This window comes from Liolophura sinensis, chromosome 1, assembly GCF_032854445.1.
Source record: "Liolophura sinensis isolate JHLJ2023 chromosome 1, CUHK_Ljap_v2, whole genome shotgun sequence".
In the NCBI taxonomy this organism is placed as follows: Eukaryota; Metazoa; Mollusca; class Polyplacophora; order Chitonida; family Chitonidae; genus Liolophura; species Liolophura sinensis.
Window position 1 is genome coordinate 93,332,230 of NC_088295.1, and position 21,615 is coordinate 93,353,844.

Here is a 21,615-nt window from a genome sequence, read left to right on the forward strand (position 1 = left end):
CCGTGCATGTGTTTTCTCTTGTGAAAAAAGTCAAGAAGTTCAGTGGACTTTTTGTAATTAAGGTTGTACTAAGTCAACTCAGCCTTTTTTTGTTCTTTTTTTGCAAATGGGTACAAATAATTAAAATTTAGGTGTGCAAGTGAGTAAACACTAGGTATCAACTGCGCAGATTAGGATCGTCCGGAAAACATTGACTGCCGACTTGTGTTTCTACCAATGAATTGATTGGCTATTCCTTCCAGATCCAGCTCATAAGTATCGTCTCGGTGGACATGTCACACAACTGTGTTAATATTACAAACAATGTTACCCACCCTACGTAAATAGTCTATCATATATTGTGTTTCGTTTATTTATTTATTTTTTCAAAATAATTGCTCGACTGTTTGCACTGTATGTGCAGTTAAAAGTAACGACTTATAATCTTGTTAATTTCATTAAATTCCTGTACAATGAACTTGTTTTAGCTTTGAAATCTTTAACCTAAAATCTTATACTCATGCGTTCTGTAATAAACAGTTTTTCTGTGTACATCTGCCTAATCGTAGATTCTTTATCAATCTTAAAAATTGTTTAAATAATACTGAAATATTGAAATCATGTATCGCCTAGCGTCAGTTTTGAAATTGCTGCTTATGGCAAATAGAAATAAAATTCGTTATTTGGACTCTTCGCTTACTATTATTATATAGGCCTACTACTTTTTAAAGCATGCGGAATGACTTCATCTCCTGATCACATGTTGTTGTCACCTCCATATAACACGAAAAATGTCCGTTTGTAAATCAGATTAGTAAGTGTTTAATTCCTTGTCCCAACAACTTTATCTTTTTTTTTGAGAAATATTAAAGCGTATGTTCCAATTAATAAAGACGGCCGTCCGCGATTTTTCGTTTTTGCCTCAGATCCTTTATTTGATATTTAATTCAGTTGTGCCGTCTGCTACGATAGCTCAAGATCGGTTCTCATTTATTACGTTTACGAAAACGATATTAGCGTTGCCATGAATGATTATCGTGATTGTAAGTACACAATAGGTCATGCACAAAAGTGCATAACTCAGTACTTGCAACCAGTGCATACGTACGCTGTGTACCACAAGGGCAAAGGAGGCGCACGCTGGCGATAAACGATTCTGCCAGAGTACATGAAAACTAAACAACATAAAAAAAATCGAAAAAGGACTGAATTTCGTAAGAAGTAGCGCAGATTAAAATTAAAAGTTTTGGTTTGTCTGAACCTGCGTTAAAGTTCTGTTTATTCACGTGATAAATATTTTCTCCAGATCTCCACAAAGTCTAGCCAAAACAGTGTCTGTGTTGGGGTGGTCGGTGGTTTTTTTTTTTATCTTTTTTTCGTGGCCGTAGACAATGCTCCTCGTTGTCTACGGCCACGTAAAATGTACATGTCAGATATATACTTGTAACTAGAATGTACGTGTCAAATACTTAAGAATTGCCTGTAATATGTTTTTAGGTTTATTAGGGTATAAACGAAAAAACCACTGTGCATAGTTTGTACAGCGATCTTTTCGTTTATACCCCAATAAACCTAAAATATTACAGTCAATACTAATAATTTAATTTAAAGAATAAAACGATGTTATCTAATGTTTTAGTTTCATTCCAAACTGTGACAAATGTTAATAGATTGATTTATGAATGAGATTCTTTGGGCCAATGAAATTGGTGATCGGTTTACTGAAGTTTAAATGCAAAAAAATTTGATCAATCGGATTGCGCCAAACAAGCGTAAATTCGGAAAAATTAAATTATATGCTAATAGCTACAAGGTTCATGTCTAATAACTACAATGTTCATGTCAACTTCATGTCATCTATATTCTTCTAACTACATGTCAAATACCAATAGGTAACTACAATGTACATGCCATATACATACTTGTAACTATAATGTACTTGCCAAAAACATACTTGTAACTACAATGCACACGTGAAGTACATACTTGTAGGTACATTGCACACGTGAATTACATACATGTAACTACAATATATACGTCAAATACGTACTTGTAGCTACAATGTACATGTGAAATATATACTTTTAACGGCAATGAACACGTCAGATACTTACTTGTAGATACAATGTACATCTGAAATATATACTTTTGACTACAGTGTACACGGCAAATGCATACTTGTAACTACACTGTACACGTCAAATGCATACATGTAACTACAATGTACACGTCAAATAGCGTACTTGTAGCCACATTGCACCGGTCAAATACATATTTGTAGCCACAATGTACATGTCAAATATATACTTTTTACGACAATGTACATGTCAAGTACGTACTTGTAACAAAAATGTACACGTCAAATACATAGTAGTAGCTGCCATGCACATGCCAAGTATATATTTTTAACAACAATGTACATATCAAATACGTACTTGTAAGTACAATACACATGTCAAATACATACTTGTAACTACAATGTACACGTCAAATACATACTTGTAACTACAATGTACACGTCACGTACGTACTTGTTGCTACAATGCTGACGTCAGATACATACGTGTAAAACGCACACGTCAAATACATACTTGCATCTACAATGTACACGTCAAGTACGTACTTGTAACTACAATGCACACGTCAAATACATACTTGTAACTACACTGTACACGTCAAATACATACTTATAGCTACAATGTACACCTCAAATAGTAACTTATATCCACAATGTAGATGTGCTATACATTCTTCTAAATACGAAGGTTTTTTATTTAAAGCTTTTTCCCAATAACTGCTCAATAAATATCTTTAAATTGTTTAATCTGATGTTTAATTTCAGACTGGGGGCTAATTATGACGGAGTGGATATTCTGTGCGACCCTGAAGACAAATTCATCATGGCGCCGGTGAGCGCTCCTTCTAATGACGTCAACCCTTGGCATTTTTCCAACTGCTCATTGGATGACTTTAGAGACAAAATGGCTGCATTGTAAGTACAATAGTGTACAGTTACAGGTATTGTCGTGTGCAATTGATACAAACCAAAAGTAACAGGTGAAATATAAGAGTCAGTGTAGACAATAGTATTAATATACTTCCTGTAGATGTCCCTGTCTCTTCATAGTTATAGACACGGCACATACATGACCATACATGCGATTTAATAACTGTATGTGTTTAAACCTTCTCCCCACGCTGTTTATTGGACTTTAATTGATCACATATACTGACCAAGTATCAAAAAGTGTGTGCTGTCCACAAGTGCGTACAGTCCACAAGTGTATGCCGTCCACAAGTGTGTGCAGTCCACATGTGTGTGCAGTCCACAAGTGTGTGCCGTCAACAAGTGTGTGCTGTCCACAAGTGCGTACAGTCCACAAGTGCGTGCTGTCCACAAGTGTGTGCAGTCCACAAGTGCGTGCTGTCCACAAGTGTGTGCAGTCCACTAGTGTGTGCCATCCACAAGTGTGTGCTGTCCGCAAATGTGTGCAGCCTACAAGTGTGTGCCATCCACAAGTGTGTGCAGTCCATAAGGGTGTGCTGTGACGAGTGCGCACTGAATCCCTAGAGCTGGATTTACCAGTGATTGACGGATGCTGAAAATTGACACCACAAACCTACGTTACTACGCTTTTTAACGACCTCAGTATCCATCTGCAAGAAGCAGCTTGCACAAGAGACATTTTAACATGACAGATAAATTATAATATTCCAGGGATGTCATTGTTCACTGTGAAACGGAACAACGGTTTCGTCTATAACCCAGCAAACGCGAATTTTTAATATCTAGCCATGGGTAAGGCCAAAATTAGCATTAGGGTCTCAGTTTAATATTTCTGCTGTTTTCAGGGGGATAGAAAGCTGCTTGTTGTCTGATGACACGGTAGTGGATGCCTCAGAATTTGAGCCGTTGCTGAGTATCTCACCTGGCCAAGTATACACTCTGGATGAACAGTGCCAGCTGTCATTGGGTGAAACATCTTACTTCTGCCGAGTAAGTGACGTACTATTTTTTCCCTTGTAATCAGGAATAGATTTAAACAATAACAAAAAATAATGGACATTGCGTGTATCAATCTGAGAATTTTTTTTCAACGGTATTTTATACCCATGTCACTGCTAGTAACTACTCATGTCACGGCTAGTAACTACTCATGTCTCGGCTAGTAACTACTCAAGACACTGTTAGTAACTACTCGTAACTACTCCATAATTCCTTCAGCTGATGGTATTTTATTTCACTGCTAGTAACTACTCATGTCTATAATTTCTTTGGCTGATGTTAAACAAAACTAATCATCAAGCAAAGAAAATACCTGTATCAGTAATCGTGTGTATACATCCTCAGAAAGGACAGAAGCATATGGAGTATTAACAAAGAAAAAGCTTCAAGAACATTTTCATTTCTCCAACGTCCCTTTGGATACTGTTACCTAGGCTGGCCGTTGTTGATGAATCACAATCGTGGTTAGCTAGTCGAGGCTATAATATGGCAATACGTAGCTGTGTATACATAGCTGTGTAGGCGTCATTTGACTCCTAAATCCCCTAAGGAATTAAATGCATCTTCGCCTTCGCTTTTTCCCCACTGAATAGAAGTTAAGACTGCTCCTGACAACGCTGCCATACTTGACTCGTCCTACTTTTACTACTGCTTTCATTGGGTCGATCATGCCCTTACGAGTCGCCGATTGCGGAGATCCGTGAGATGTGATGATTCCCTGCATGCTTCTAGTCGGCAACATGTTATACTTCTGATGTGTTTCACTTACATATCCCCATCGCAGTTGTTGCAATGTTTAGTCTTAGGGGAGAAAGTGAAGCTGGGGTGAACAAGGCAGTGTGACCCTGATAATTTAATAAGTGAGGTGAACTAGTTTTATTCTTCATTTACCAAGGCGTTTTACCAGCCAGATCAATACGGAGAGGCTTGTGCTGGAGCACTTTGCTCTATTCCCGGTTCTCAAAGCTGCACTGCTATTCTGCCAGGTCAAGAAACACCGTGTGGAGACAAAGAGGTAAGCCTTAATTAACATTTCCAAACAGTACTGACATTCTGTCTGATTGTTGTGGGAGATAAAGACGTAAATTCGAACACTCTCAGACATCTATGCGATCGTCGTCACAGCGTGTTAAGCGTCTTTGCAATGCACACACAGTAATATGATAGTCTTTACAGGTCCATGTTAGGTGACACCATGTAATAGTATGTTCAGATTCTTTGCAAGCAAATGAAGCTTCTGTACATAGACATCAATACAAAATTCCTGTTAAACTGCCGATTGTTTTTCAGTGGTGCATCGACGGACTGTGTGTATCAGATGATAACGCTACCTCTGTATCAGGTAAGGTGGGCATTCGCTCTCGTGGGACTTCCTGGCCGGGTGGTGAACATAACTCAAGGACCATTGTGGTTGCTTTGAGCGCAAGCCCTCCCTGCCCGCATGGGGGAAGCAAGTTACAGATGATCTTAGGTTTCTGCCAGGTTTCTTATGACCATAATGCCGTCGTATAAATGAAATTTTTCTAAGTAGGCGTAAACCAGCAAATAAAATATAGTGACTAAATACAAGTTTGCATGGTGTTCATATCACCGTGACAACGAGGCGATGGTGACGTGTTTTTTACACCGTACTCGAGAATATTGTATATATACGACGGTTCAGTCTGTGTGTCTTTTGCATACCAGCCGCCGGCCGAAATGTGCGTCCCCAAGTCAATAATCACGAGGCCGATTCCCAAAACCCAATCATCAAAGAGCTAGGTAATTATTTAAAGTACAAAATTAATGGACGATTACGGCTTGACGCCCCATGGGCAAATATGGAGCCATTTCAAGGCGAAGGTACAGATTTGGACGGAACCATGCAAAGACGAGCTTTCGACAGTTTTCAAGGAATGTTGACACAAGACAGACATCGGAGGTGGATGCCCCAGTATCCGCTGTTCCAAGGGACTGGGTGACAACAAGCAGTTGGCAATGCTCATTATGGCCGTTTGGTGGTCTCCCTTGTGCCTCGTGCAATACCGAGTCCGTTCTATACTGTGAAATCGGTTCTTCACATTTGGTAAAGATCGTCTGTTACTGGTTAAACGCTGGTGGTTTACGATATGCACCAGCTACAGAACTAAACTGGAGTACAAACTTAAACCCCATTCGTTAAATAAATGAACGAATAGGTAACGTCCAAAAAGTGTACCATTTCGCAACAGTGCATAGGTATTCCAATTACTACTACGCACTACATTTGACAGACCTATAACAGTTTCCCTAGCTCATACTGGCTTCCTCTCCGCCCGTAACTGGGAAGGTCCTACTAGCAACCTGCGGATGGTTATGGTTGTCGGTTTCCTCCCACCATAATGCTGGCCGTCGACGTATCAGTGAAATACTTGGTCTTATATTTAATGACCCTTTAGCCATAAATTTGAAATTTGATTTGGATGTGTCCCTAAATATGGAATTTTTTACCTGTATCAATGGCAGCTGATAACTGCCTCTCTCTTACCTGTAACCAGCTGCTTTGCTTCTTCGACATTCCTTTAGGAACTGTTTAGATTATTCAGCACGAACGTCCTTTCATGGCCAACAAACGGCATCCAAATGATTATCTATTAATTATTGTTTTACGGGTGGCGGAAACCAGAGTGCCCACCGACCCTTTGGTAAGCTACTGACCAAATTTCCCACATGAACGTGTTATACAGATATGCACACCGTATTGGTGGAAACACGTACGCTCATTCCCCACATGTACATGTTATACAGATATGCACGCCATATTGGTGGAAACACGTACGCTCATGTGTAGCAAATGTGTAACATCCATACATAATGATTTTACCTTATCAGTACGACTCTATGTATGCACCCTCTCATGCTTTTCGCCCTACCAGTACGATACTATGTGTACATGCTCCCATGTTTTCCACCCTACCAGTACGATACTAAGTGTACATCATCTCATATTCTCTACCCTACCAGTACGATACTATGTGTCCCTCCTCTCATGTTTTCCACCCTACCAGTACGATACCACGTGTACATGCTCCCATGTTTTCCAACCTACCAGTACGATACTAAGTGTACATCCTCTCATGTTCTCTACCCTACCAGTACGATGCTGTGTGTACATGCTCCCATGTTTTCTACCCTACCATTCTACCTACCAGTACCATACTATGTGTACATGCTCCCATGTTTTCCAACCCTACCAGTACGATACTATGTGTACATGCTCCCCGTGTTTTCCACCCTACCAGTACGATACTATGTGTACATGCTCCCATATTTTTCTACCCCACTAGTACGATACTATGTGTACATCCTCTCATGTTTTCAGATACCTGCCCGCACGGCGACCAGCCCAGAGGTATTATCGGCTCCTTCACCTGTGCTGATATCGCCAACCTCACCCTTCTTTGTTACGGTGATTTATACCGGTTGGCGTGCTGTGAAGCGTGTGAGTCTGTGTTTACAGGATTACCTGGTAAGGCAGTAGTACACCTGGTAGAGCAATAATACAACTTGTATTGCACTATTACAACTGGTATTGCACTAGTACAACTGGTATTGTACTAGTGCATCTGGCGAGGCAAAGCAAACTGTAAACTTGGTATGGCACTAGCACATTTAGTAAGGCAGTATCACACTCGGCAAGGTGCTAGTACACTTGGTAAGACACTATAATACGCCTGGAAAGATACTAGTACATACTATAAACTTGGTAAGCAACACAGACACTCGATAAGACCTTAGTGCACTTGTAAGGTAATCGTACACTTGGTAAGGCACTAGTACGTTGGCTTAGGGAACAGTACATTTGGAAAGGCAACAGTACGCTGGTAAGACAGTAAAATACACATAGTAAGACACCAGTACACCTAGTAAGGCAATAGTTCACTTCATCTATAGGGCAATGGTGCACTTAATAGAGCAATAGTACACCTGGTAGGGCAATAATACACCTGGTAGGGCAATAGTACACCTGGTATTGCAGTGCTACACCTGATAAACAATAGTACTTTTGGTAAGACACTATAGTACACTTGGTAAGACACTATAGTACACTTGGTAAGACACTAATAGACCTGGTAAAAGCCGAGGACACATGGTAAGGCGGTGGTACACTTGGTAAGGTAATACTACGCTTAGTAATGCAACAGTACACATGCTAAAGTACTAATACACCTGGTAGGGCAATGGAACACCTGGTAAGGCACTCAGTTATGCACTAGTACACTTGGTAAGATATTAGTACACTTGGTAAGACACTACTACAGTTAGTAAGTCACTAGCACAATTGGTCAGACACTAAATTACACTTGATAAGACACTAGTACATACTGTAAGGGAAAAATACACCTGGTAAGACAATTGCACTCATGCCTGGCAAGATGCCAGTACACGTGGTACAGCATTGAAAAACTTCTGTAAAAAAAGGTTAAATTTCGACAAAAAAGCTTGAAAAGCCTATCGTTACTGTTTCCCAATTAGAATATCGGTGGGTTGGGTCATATTATTACGATGTTTGATATAGAGCAAAGGTAATTTTATAAAACTTTCTTGTAGCGAAAACTAATAGAGATTCTACAGTGCTCGACATGACGAGGCAATCTGCCTATTAGTACCGGCTTATACTTGGAGACGATCACTGATCTTGTCATCACGATCCATTTTGGCAGACATTGTTCTTAGAACGCTACTTTTAAATAGAGTATAATGATTAAAAATATCTGAACCGTCCAATAATTGCCTATGATGGATTTCTAAGCTTGGATAACTGTAACTTCTGGGTGGCTGTAATATAGACAGTTATCATTATACGGGAATGTCGTCTAAAAGCATGCTGTTTGTTCTGTCAGGCTGTGAGTATGGGGACGTTGCTCAAACCTGCCAGTCCATTACACGAGCGGGCTGCTATCTGCAGGAACTGGTGTGCTGTGAGACGTGTCCTCCGCTAAAAAATACTACTCAACCAGGTAAGCTTTTGAATATATAAATTCGCAGTAAAAGTTATAACCGCTACGTCTGTCGCGAACTGGTTCACCGAATACCAGAACACCTCACCACAACGCTTCATTTGTCGTCTGCCGGGATCCAGTTCACTCAATACCAGAACACTTCACCACCGCGTTTACATCTGTCGTCTGTCGGGAACTAAACCACCTAATACCAGAACACTTGAACACAACGCTTACATCTGTCGCCTGTCGGGAACACTTCACCACAACGTTTACATCTGTCGTCTGTCTGGAACTAGTTCACAGTATACCAAAACACTTCATCACCGCGTTTACATCTGCCGTCTGTGGGGAACTAAACCACCTAATACCAGAACACTTCATCACAAGGCTTACATCTGTCGCCTGTCGGGAACACCTCACCTCAACGCGTACATCTGTCGTCAGTCGGAATCCAGTTCACCCAATACCAGAACACTTCGCCACGCCTTTACATCTGTCGCCTGTCGGGAACTAAACCACCTAATATCAGAACACTTCACCCAAGGCTCTTATATCTGTCACATGTCGGGAACACTTCATCACAACGCTTACATCTGTCGTCTGTCTGGAACTAGGTCACCGAATACCAGAACACTTCACCGCAACGCTTACATCTGCCGTCTGTCGAGAACTAGTTCACCGCATACCAGAGCACTTCACCACAACACTAACATTTGCTCCTGTCGAGAACTAGTTCACCGAATACCACAACACTTATATCAGTCGTCTGTCGGGAACTAGTTCACCGAATACCAGAACACTTCACCACAACGCTTACATCTGCCGTTTGTCGAGAACTAGGTAACCAAATACCAGAACACTTCACCACTAGTTGAGAACTAGGTCACCGAATACCAGAGCACTTCGCCACAACGCTTACATTTGCTCCTGTTGGGAACTAGTTCACCGAATACCACAACACTTATATCTGTCGTCTGTCGGGAACTAGTTCACCGAATACCAGAACACTTCACCACAACGCTTACATCAGTCGTCTGTCGGGAACACTTCACCTCAACGCTTACATCTGTCGTCTGTCTGGAACTAGTTCACCGAATATCAGAACACTTCACCACCGCGTTTCATCTTTCGTCTGTAGGGAAGTAAACCACCTAATACCAGAACACTTCATCACAAGGATTACATCTGTAGCCTGTCGGGAACACTTCATCACAACGCTTATATCTGTCGCCTGTCGGGAACACTTTATGTCAATGCTTACATCTGTCGTCTGTCTAGAACTGGTTCACCAAATATCAGAACACTTCACCACCGCGTTTCATCTTTCGTCTGTAGGGAACTAAACCACCTAATACCAGAACACTTCACCACAAGGATTACATCTGTCGCCTGTCGGGAACACTTCACCACAACGCTTACATTTGTTGTCTGTCGGGATCCAATTCACCCAATACCAGACCACTTCACCACCGCGATTACATCTGTCGTTTGTCGGGAACTAAACCACCTAATACCAGAACACTTCACCACAAGGATTACATCTGTCGCCTGTAGGGAACACTTCACCAGAAAGCTTACATATATCGTCAGTCGGAATCCAGTTCACCCAATACCAGAACACTTCACCACAGCTTTTACATCTGTCGTTTGTCGGGAACTAAACCACCTAATATCAGAACACTTCACCACAACGCTTATATCTGTCGTTTGTCTGAAACTAGGTCACCGAATACCAGAACACTTCACCACAACGCTTACATTTGCTCCTGTCGGAAACTAGTTCACCAAATACCACAACACCTATATCTGTCGTCTGTCGGAAACTAGTTCATCGAATACCACAACACTTATATCTGTCGTCTGTCGGGAACTAGTTCACCGAATACCAGAACACTTCACCACAAAGCTTACATCTGCCGTTGGTCGAGAACTAGGTCACCGAATACCAGAACACTTAACCACAACGCTTACATCTGCCGCCTGTTAAGAACTAGGTCACCTAATACCAGAGCACTTCGCCACAACGCTTACATTTGCTCCTGTCGGGAACTAGTTTACCAAATACCACAACACTTATATCTGTCGTCTGTCGGGAACTAGTTCACCGAATACCAGAACACTTACAACGCTTACATCTGTCGTCTGTCGGGAACACTTCACCACAACGTTTACATCTGTCGTCTGTCTGGAACTAGTTCACCCAATACCAGAGCACTTCACCACCGCGTTTCATCTTTCGCCTGTAGGGAACTAAATCACCTAATACCAGAACACTTCACCACAACGCTTACATCTGTCGTCTGTCTTAAACTAGGTCACCGAATACAAGAACACTTCACCACAACGCTTACATCTGCCGTCTGTCGAGAACTAGGTCACCGAATACCAGAGCACTTCACCACAACGCTTACATCTGTCGTCTGTCGAGAACTAGGTCACCGAATACCAGAGCATTTCGCCACAACCCTTATATTTGCTCCTGTTGGGAACTAGTTCAACGAATACCACAACACTTATATCTGCCGTCTGTCGGGAACTAGTTCACCGAATACCAGAACACTTACAACACAACGCTTACATCTGCCGTCTGTCGGGAACTAGGTTATCGAATACCAGGGCATTTCACCACAACGCTTACATCTGCCGTCTGTCTGGAACTAGGTCACCGAATACCAGAGCACTTCTCCACAACGGTTACATCTGCCGTCTGTCGAGAACTAGGTCTCTGAATACCAGAGCACTTCACCACAAGGCTTACATCTGCCGTCTGTCGAGAACTAGGTCACCGAATACCAGAACACTTATATCTGTCGTCTGTCGGGAACTAGTTCACCGAATTTTAAAACACTTCACCACAATGCTTACATCTGTCGTCTGTCGGGAACACTTCACCTCAACGCTTACATCTGTCGTCTGTGGGGAACTAAACCACCTAATACCAGAACACTTCACCACAAGGATTACATCTGTCGTCTGTCGGGAACACTTCACCACAACGCTTATATGTGTCGTCTGTCGGGATCCAGTTCACCCAATACCAGACCACTTCACCACCGCGTTTACATCTGTCGTCTGTCGGGAACTAAACCACCTAACACCACAACACTTCACCACAAGGCTTACATCTGTCGCCTGTCGGGAACACTTCGCCAGAACGCTTACATCTGTCGTCTGTCTAGAATTGGTTCACCGAATATCAGAACACTTCACCACCGCGTTTCATCTTTCGTCTGTGGGGAACTAAACCACCTAATACCAGAACGCTTCACCACAAGGCTTACATCTGTCGTCTGTCTGGAACTAGTTCACCCAATACCAGAGCACTTCACCACCGCGTTTCATCTTTCATCTGTAGGGAACTAAACCACCTAATACCAGAACACTTCACCACAACGGTTACATCTGTCGTCTGTCGGGAACACTTCACTACAAGGCTTACATCTGTCGTTTGTCTGGAACTAGTTAACCGAAGACCAGAACACTTCACTACAACTCTTACATTTGCCGTCTGTCGAGAACTAGGTCACCGCATACGAGAGCACTTCACCACAACGCTTACCTTTGCTCATGTCGAGAACTTGGTCACCGAATACCACAACGCTTATATCTGTCGTCTGTCGGGAACTAAACCACCTAATACCAGAACACTTAACCACAACGCTTACATCTGCCGTTTGTCGAGAACTAGTTCACCGAATACCAGAGCATTTCACCAGAACGCTTAGATCTGCCGTCTGTCGGGAACTAGTTCGCCGAGTACCACAACACTAATTTCTGTCGTCTGTCGGGAACTAAGCCACCTAATGCCAGAACAACTTACCACAAGGCTTACATCTGCTCCTGTCGGGAAGTAGTTCACCGAATACCAGAACACTTATATCTGTCGTCTGTCGGGAACTAGTTCACCGAATATCAGAACACTTTACCTTAAGGCTTACATCTGTCGTCTGTCTGGAACTAGTTCACCGGATACCAGAACACTTCACCACAAGGCTTACATCTGGTCCTGTCGGTAAGTGGTTCACCGAATACCACAGCAGACAGTGCCTCGTCTGTCGGGAACTAAACCAACTAATACCAGAACACTTCACCTTAAGGCTTACATCTGCCGTCTGTCTGGAACTAGTTCACTACCAGAACACTTCACAACAACGCTTACATCTGCCGTTTGTCGGGAACTAGTTCACCGAATACCAGATCGCTTAACCACAACGTTTACATCTGCTGCTTGTTGGGATCTAGTTCACCGCATACCAGAACACTTCACCAGTATGCACACATCTGTCGTCTGTCGGGAACTAGTCCACCGAATACCAGAACACTTTATCTTAACGTTTACATCCATCGTCTGTCGGGAAATAGTTCACTGCATACCAGAACACTTCACCACAACGCTTACATCCGTCTGTTGGGAACTATTTCAATGAATATTAAAACACTTCACCACAACGTTTACATTTGCCGTCTGTCGGGAACTAGTTCACCGAATACCAGAGCACTTCACCACACCGCTTACATCTGCCTTCTGTCTGGAACTAGTTCACCAAATACCAGAACACTTCACCACAACGCTTACATCTGCCGTCTGTAGGGAACTAGTGCACCGAATACCAGAACTCTTCACCACTACGCACACATCTGTCGTCTTTAGCTATCTAGTTCACCAAATACAATACTTGATGAAAGCAATACTTGAGTGGTAGCAGTTAATCAGGGATCGGAAAGTGAGCAATGCCATAGAGTTAGCGATGCGTAGTTCTTCATCTAGCTTTCTCGTATATTGGATTGGACTGTTGCACCCATTTGCCCATTCTGACTGGGTAACTAGATTGATGTGTTCCACTTTATGCCATCAACCGGCCACTAATCTTTGGTAAACATCAAGCGGGACCTGATCATGAAACAAAAAATAATAACAACACAATAAGTGCGAGTTTGTCCTCTGAAGGTTAGACGCAGGAATAGTTTACTTTTAATCTTCCACTTTTAACAAGTCTGGTAAAATAGTCAAGGCCAAAGAGAATAAGCTTATTAGTTTGGGGGGAATACTTTTATATTTTACTGAGACATAAGCCAACCTGTCATGGTACAGTATACTTACTTGTACAGCATCCTGGCTATAGTCTATTTCTTTTAGCCAGTCGCCTTTAACTCCATACGCCTGTTTTCAACCACACACTCACATTATCTCCGGTGATGTCATAATTATTCAGAAACCAGTGGCATGCTGGACAATGGGCTTGGGGATCATCTCTTTGACAATATCTGCACCATCAAGCGATCAAAACAAACTCCATGCAGTAACACAGCCTACACGACTGACTAGAGAATAGACTAATTTTGATTCTAGTATATAATCATAGTCATACTGGCTACCAAAATTTCCTAGTGACACGTAACAACACACGCTCTAAACACTGATATCTTTATTTTCTTGCAAAGAAAATCAAATAACACTTTTTCTGATTCATAATGTTAAACTCCATAAAACTTTGTTTCGACTTTGTTTTGTATAATTTGTTTCACAATACGTGCACCACCATGCGGTAAGAACAAACTCCACGCAGTAACACAGCCTACAGCACACTCTCAGCGAACAGACTACATTGTTTTTGTATAACAAACTTACCTATCATCCAGCTTTAAAAACCATATTTATTTATTTGATTGGTGTTTTACGCCGTACTCAAGAATATTTCACTTATACGACGGTGGCCAGCATTATGGTGGGAGGAAACCGGGCAGAGCCCGGGAGAAACCCACAACCATCCGCTGGCAGACTTTGCCACGTAGGGCCGGAGAGGAAGCCAGCAACTCACAGCGACCGCATTGGTGAGAGACTCCTGGGTCATTACGCTGCGCTAGCGCGCTATCCGACTGAGCCACGGAGGCCCCTTAAAAACCATACTGCTGTGAGATAATACACTACAACAGATAAAATTATATTATTTTATTAAGACTATATTATACTAAAACGTGTAAACAATTTCAAATATGGCAAAAACAGTTTGCAGCAAGATCAATAGCAGTTTACAAAACTGGTGTCGCCCCCCGTTAAATCGGAGCTTATGGACTTTAACATAATGAATCAGAGAAAATGTTCTAACATCATTTTCCATGTAATAATGTGACCCTCAAACATATCAATGTGTAGAGTATATGCTGTTACGCATTACTGACTAAAGGCAGTTATGGTAGCGAGTATGACTGGTTTTACAGGTGGCTGAAAATTGGCGACTTTCTAAAAGAATTATACAATAACAACAAAATTTTGTAACATCTCTAAAATTATACTGCCGGGAGATCATATACTACAAGAGACAAAATAAAATTCATTTATGAGGGTTATATGATACAAAACGTGTGGACAATGTCAAATGTGGCAGTGTGAGAAACAGGGTTTAAATGAAAGTCGATAGCAGTTTAGGTAATTGGTGTCACCCTTCGTCAAAATATGTTGAACTCTGGCCAATATCCAGCGAACCTTTGATGTTTTTAATAATTATGCTGTCGCCCGAAATATACAGTTTTACATTATGAATTAGAAAAACATGTTCTTCGTTTTTTGTCTAAGGATATGCACCTCCATTATATCGATGTGTAGAGTTTGGGTTGTTACCTATCACTGACTAAAGGTAATTTTGGTACTGGCTAAAAGAAATCGACTATAGCACAACATCACTGTACCATTCTTTGTTTAAAGGTTGTGAATTCGGAGACCGGATTGAAGATTGCGTTGAAGAAGAGTGTCCCAATTACAACTCCACAACATTGTATATGGATTGCTGCGAAACATGTGCCGAATTTAGAATAATAACTTCAACTTCTAAAATTACTGACGCCACAACCACTGACGCCACAACCACCGAAGCCATAACAACTGACGCCCCAACCACTGACGCCCCAACCACTGACGCCACAACCACCGAAACCACAACCATCGAAACCACAACCAACGAAGCCACAACAACTGATGCCACTACGACTAATGCCACAACCACAGACGCCACGACCACGGACGCCACAACTACTGACACTACAACCACTGACACCACAACCACTGACGCCACCACTACGGACGCCACCACTACGGACGCCACAACTACAGACGCCATAACCTTGGACCCCACAACTATGGAAGCAACCACTACGGACGCCACAAGCACTGACGCCACAACTGCAGACGCCATAACCACGGACTCCACAACTATGGACGCCACCACTACGAGCGTCACAACCACTGACGCCACCACTATGGACGCCACAAGCACTGACGGCACAACTACAGACGCCATAACCACGGACTCCTCAACTATGGACGCCACTACTACAGGCGCCACAACCACTGAAGCCACAACCACTGATCTCTCAACAACTACTGACGCCACAACTACGGCCACAACCACTGACGGTACAATCACGACTACCCCCACTGGCTCCACAGGGACTACTACCGGTATGATTTTTCATCAATATGACACCTCTACCATACGAACTGTTTGCATATAATGTATGCTACGTATATTTTGATAGGCATTTGGTAAGGCATTTTGTCTGCAAAGGCCCATTACTTACTACCTGCATGAAGTTGTGGCTTTAAGTCAGGACGTTTCTCAGGTGCCCAAGGAGGATTATTAACTCTGGGCTCACTGGTCTCGCTTATCAATAAATCTGACCACCTTCACATGTATGTGTAAAATCACCCTTTTATTGGTTTTGTACGTCAAAGGTCCATTTTGCCAGTCACTACATGTACATGTAGAACACCTCTTACGATTAAAAGAAAAACGGAATCAGCGCTGAATGAATATAAACGTGCTAAGTCATGGACTTATCACGACTGAGAAGTCGGGCTTATCGTCACTGAGAAGTCAGGCTTATATCACGACTGAGAAGACAGACTTATATCACGACTGAGAAGCCAGGCTTATATCACGACTGAGAAGTCAGGCTTATATCACGACTTAGAAGCCATGCTTTTCACGACTGAGAAGTCAGGAAAGCTCCATATGCAATGTTGACAGATCAATATGAGGGTTTCTACAAACGTACATTGTAATTTGGTTATGCTATGTGTCTGGGTTTTTCTCCCCAGTAGAAGTTACCTGTAGTGAAACTGGTTCTGCCCCCTGGATCATTGAAGTCCTCAGTGGTGGTACGTGCGACACAAGTTCATCGTCGTGTGTTGAGCTGGTGGTTGAAGTTTTGGAGAGAACACCTGTTCACAACACCTCCGACCTGCTCTGTAGATTTAGGCAGTTCGTGGTGAGAATCCGTGTATTTTCATGTTTACGCTTTTTTTACGTGACCTCGGATCCGCTACGACTGTGGTCCTTTAGGAATTTAGAAAATATCTTTTTTGCAAAGATTTTTTAACAGAATCACCAGATTAATCGTGTGTTCATATTATACCCCCAAAGTAGATGGCGTCACACCAGTTGAGTCAAACGCTGTCGTTGACGGAACTTGAAAATATGTGCAGTAGGGCCTAAAAGAAATGAATTTTGTAACTTAAAGAACTTAAAGTCAAGAAATGTTTCCAAATCAGCACTTTAGTAAAGGGTCTCCTGATGTCTGATATTTGCAAATATGGAATCAACCACAGATATATCTTAACAGGTTAACATAATCTCAAATCTCATAATATCAAACAACAAAAATGCTTACAATATATGAAACGATCGATGATAGTGGTGGGGGGCCGAGGAGTGGGGGGGGGGGGGGGGAGGATAATTATGTGCTGAGACAAAGACATGGGTTAGAGAGTGCAAATATCTTTTTGTTTCTCACATCTAAGATGGTCATATGCAACAATCTCATGTGTCCATTTAGCGCACCCGACCTATGTCTTTGGAAATGTCACAGTGTCTATCACATTCCAGTTCAAGGCATGTAACTGACACAGTAATTGTCATAAACCTTAAATTATCAAGCCCACATTGTAATGATCAGAATTTTCAAAACATGTGGGAATGGTGTTTTAGTCAATGACACGTAACAACACAAGTTCTGTACAGGGATGTGTTGGAAGTCCATATTCCTGCTCAAAAATGAAGTTAGAATACTTCTTCTAATTCATAACGTTAAACGGCATATGCTCGGTTTCGACGGAAAGAACTCATTTCCTCAACAGTGTCGTGCTGGATATTGGGCGGAGTTCAATATGTCTGATGCAGGCGTCACCAGTTACCTAAACTCCTATCGACTTTAATCTAAACAATGCTTCTGACATTACTATATTTGACAATGTTCGCACGTTTTAGTATAACATAACATTCATAAAGGAATTTTATTTTGTCTCTTGTTATATATGATAGTTTTGTTCTAGCGTTGGATTTTAGGGTTTCTATTATAAAATACAATGTAGTCTTTTGGCTGAGGCAGTCGTGTAGGCTGTGTTACTGAGTGCAGTTTGTTCTAACCCCCTGTTGGTGCAGCTACTGTAAAACAAATTACAAGTATGGTGACCTCCGTTTGCAGGTGGATGAGATGGGCCCGCTGTTCACAGGACCGACGACCCTAGTACCTGGTCATTACATTACCTGTAATCTTATTGCCTGCTTGATACCAAACGACACGATCCCCATGCTGGACGGTAGAGCTGTGGCTGGGTGGTACGTGTCTGTCAGCGACGACGGCATCATGTTCGGTAACGAGGCGATATACCTGCCGTATGATAGCCGCTGTGTGACTTGTACAGGTGTCAATACGCTACCGATGTGCACCTGGATGGTGAGTAAAATATCAATCAGGTCATAATTCTACCCTGTACAGGAGCCAATATGGTACCGGCGTTCAGCTGGGCGGTGAGCATAGCGTCAGCAAAGCTTGTTATGTAAATTGTGAAAGTCCAACTTCGGTAGTGGTGTTCAGCTGGACGGTGAGTATAGCGTCAGCAAAGCCTGTTATGTGACTTGTGAAAGTCCAACTTCGGTAGTGGTGTGCAGCTGGACGGTGAGCATAGTGTCAGCAAAGCTTGTTATGTGACTTGTAAAATCCAACTTCGGTACCTGTGTTCAGCTGGACGGTAAGTATAGCGTGAGCAAAGCCTGTTATGTGACTTGTGAAAATTCAACTTCGGTAACAGTGTTCAGCTGGACGGTGAGTATAGCGTCAGCAAAGCCTGTTATGTGACTTGTAAAATCCAACTTCGGTACCGGTGTTCAGCTGGACGGTGAGCATAGCGTCAGCAAAGCTTGTTATGTGACTTGTGAAAGTCCAACTTCGGTACCTGTGTTCAGCTGGAAAGTAAGCATAGCGTCAGCAAAGCTTGTTATGTGACTTGTAAAAATCCAACTTCGGTACCGGTGTTCAGCTGGACGGTGAGCATAGCGTCAGCAAATCTTGTTATGTGACTTGTAAAAATCCAACTTCGGTACCGGTGTTCAGCTGGACGGTGAGGATAGGGTCAGCAAGGCCTGTTATGTGGCTTGTAAAATCCAGCTTCTGTACCGATGTTCAGCTGGACGGTGAGTATAGCGTCAGCAAAGCCTGTTATGTGACTTCTGAAATCCAACTTCGGTAGTGGTGTGCAGCTGGACGGTGAGCATGGCTTCAGCAAAGCTTGTTATGTGACTTGTAAAAATCCAACTTCGGTACTGGTGTTCAGCTGGACGGTAAGTATAGCGTGAGCAAAGCCTGTTATGTGACTTGTGAAAATTCAACTTCGGTAACCGTGTTCAGCTGGACGGTAAGTATACGTCAACAAACCCTGTTATGTGACTTGTAAAATCCAACTTCGGTAGCGGTGTTCAGCTGGGCGGTGAGCATAGCTTCAGCAAATCTTGTTATGTGACTTGTGAAAGTCCAACTTCGGTACCTGTGTTCAGCTGGAAAGTTAGCATAGCGTCAGCAAAGCTTATTATGTGACTTGTAAAAATCCAACTTCGGTACCGGTGTTCAGCTGGACGGTGAGCATAGCGTCAGCAAATCTTGTTATGTGACTTGTGAAAATCCAACTTCGGTACCGGTGTTCAGCTGGACGGTGAGGATAGCGTCAGCAAAGCCTGTTATGTGACTTTTGAAAGTCCAACTTCGGTACCGATGTTCAGCTGGACGGTGAGCATAGCTTCAGCAAAGCTTGTTATGTGACTTGTGAAAGTCCAACTTCGGTAGTGGTGTTCAGCTGGGCGATGATCATAGCTTCAGGAAAGCTTGTTATGTGACTTGTAAAAGTCCAACTTCGGTACCGGTGTTTAGCTGGACGGTAAACATAGCGTCAGCAGAGGTTATTATGTGACTTGTAAAAATCCAACTTCGGTAGCGGTGTTCAGCTAGACGGTGAGTATAGCGTCAATAAAGCCTGTTATGTGACTTGTAAAATCCAACTTCGGTACCGGTGTTCAGCTGGAGGGTGAGTATAGCGTCAGCAAAGCCTGTTATGTGACTTCTAAAATCCAACTTCTGTACCGGTGTTCAGCTGGACGGTGAGTATAGCGTCAGCAAAGCCTGTTATGTGACTTCTGAAATCCAACTTCGGTACCGGTGTTCAGCTGGATGGTGAGTATAGCGTCAGCAAAGCTTATTATGTGACTTGTAAAAATTCAACTTCGTTACCCATGTTCAGCTGGACGGTAAGTATAGCGTCAGCAAAGCTTGTTATGTGACATGTAAAAATCCAACTTCGGTACCGGTGTGCAGCCGGACGTTGAGTACAGCGTCAGCAAATCTTGTTATGTGACTTGTAAAAATCCAGCTTTGGTAGCGGTGTGCAGCTGGACGGTGAACATAGCGTCAGCAAAGCTTGTTATGTGACTTGTAAAAATCCAACTTCGGTAGCGGTGTGCAGCTGGACGGTGAGCATAGCGTCAACAAAGCTTGTTATGTTACATGTAAAAATCCAACTTCGGTACCGGTGTTCAGCTGGACGGTGAGCATAGTGTCAGTAAAGCTTGTTATGTGACTTGTGAAAATTCAACTTCGGTAACGGTGTTCAGCTGGACGGTGAGCATAGTGTCAGTAAAGCTTATTATGTGACTTGTAAAAATCCAACTTCGGTACTGGTGTTCAGCTGGACGGTTAGTGTGGTGGGTAATTTAGTACGTATTAGCTAAGCTTAAAGAAAACCCCAAAAACTTACTGCTAGTGTGGGCGAATTGAAAGATGAGCGGCAATATCTATAGGCCGTCTCCAACCTCTTGAAAAGAGAGATCCAGCAAGATCTTTCATATTGTCCGCCAAACATCCCCTTGTTAGGGACTGGAAATGGGAACGTTTGATTAAGGTGAAATATTGATGTTGTTCTACATCTTAAAGCCGGAACCGTGGGTGCTGTGTTTGTTGAAAGCTTTAATAGACAGCAGAGTGTCATTTGTACGCCCAATTATCAATACCCCACAGGTGTGCATAGTGAAAGGTGCATCACGGAACGGAAGAATACTGCTGGGTGGACTGCTGATCATCTTAGTTCTCATCACGCACGTGTTTTGGTGAAAGTGTTAGATTAGTTGTGTGGTTGATTCCAACCTATAATTAGGTATAAAACCAAAGACTGGCGTATCAAGTCATATCGTACTCACTTTTGAAGGCGAAAGCGTGACAAAAACTGGTGCCGATAAAATATCCAAATTGCCACAACATTATAAATATTAACGTGGAATTGGTCTGGCTCTGTTGGCCTTCTTATGTATCCGCTGTCCTTGTGGAATAGGTTGTCGATTAGAAAGA

The 21,615-nt window shown here is 42.5% G+C and overlaps 1 protein-coding gene across 1 annotated transcript in view; it reads left to right on the forward strand.

Moving 5' to 3' along the window:
- Window positions 1–21,381, forward strand: part of LOC135465797 (uncharacterized) — a 50,379-nt gene extending 28,998 nt beyond the window's left edge. Inside the window, exons 4-13 of the mRNA XM_064743146.1 lie at window positions 2,822–2,971; window positions 3,832–3,976; window positions 4,881–5,000; window positions 5,276–5,327; window positions 7,326–7,472; window positions 8,848–8,964; window positions 15,653–16,405; window positions 17,045–17,214; window positions 18,430–18,681; window positions 21,289–21,381. Coding sequence (XP_064599216.1) covers window positions 2,822–2,971; window positions 3,832–3,976; window positions 4,881–5,000; window positions 5,276–5,327; window positions 7,326–7,472; window positions 8,848–8,964; window positions 15,653–16,405; window positions 17,045–17,214; window positions 18,430–18,681; window positions 21,289–21,381 — 1,999 coding nt within the window. The remainder of the gene's footprint in view (window positions 1–2,821; window positions 2,972–3,831; window positions 3,977–4,880; window positions 5,001–5,275; window positions 5,328–7,325; window positions 7,473–8,847; window positions 8,965–15,652; window positions 16,406–17,044; window positions 17,215–18,429; window positions 18,682–21,288) is intronic.
- The last annotated feature ends 234 nt before the right edge of the window (window positions 21,382–21,615 follow it).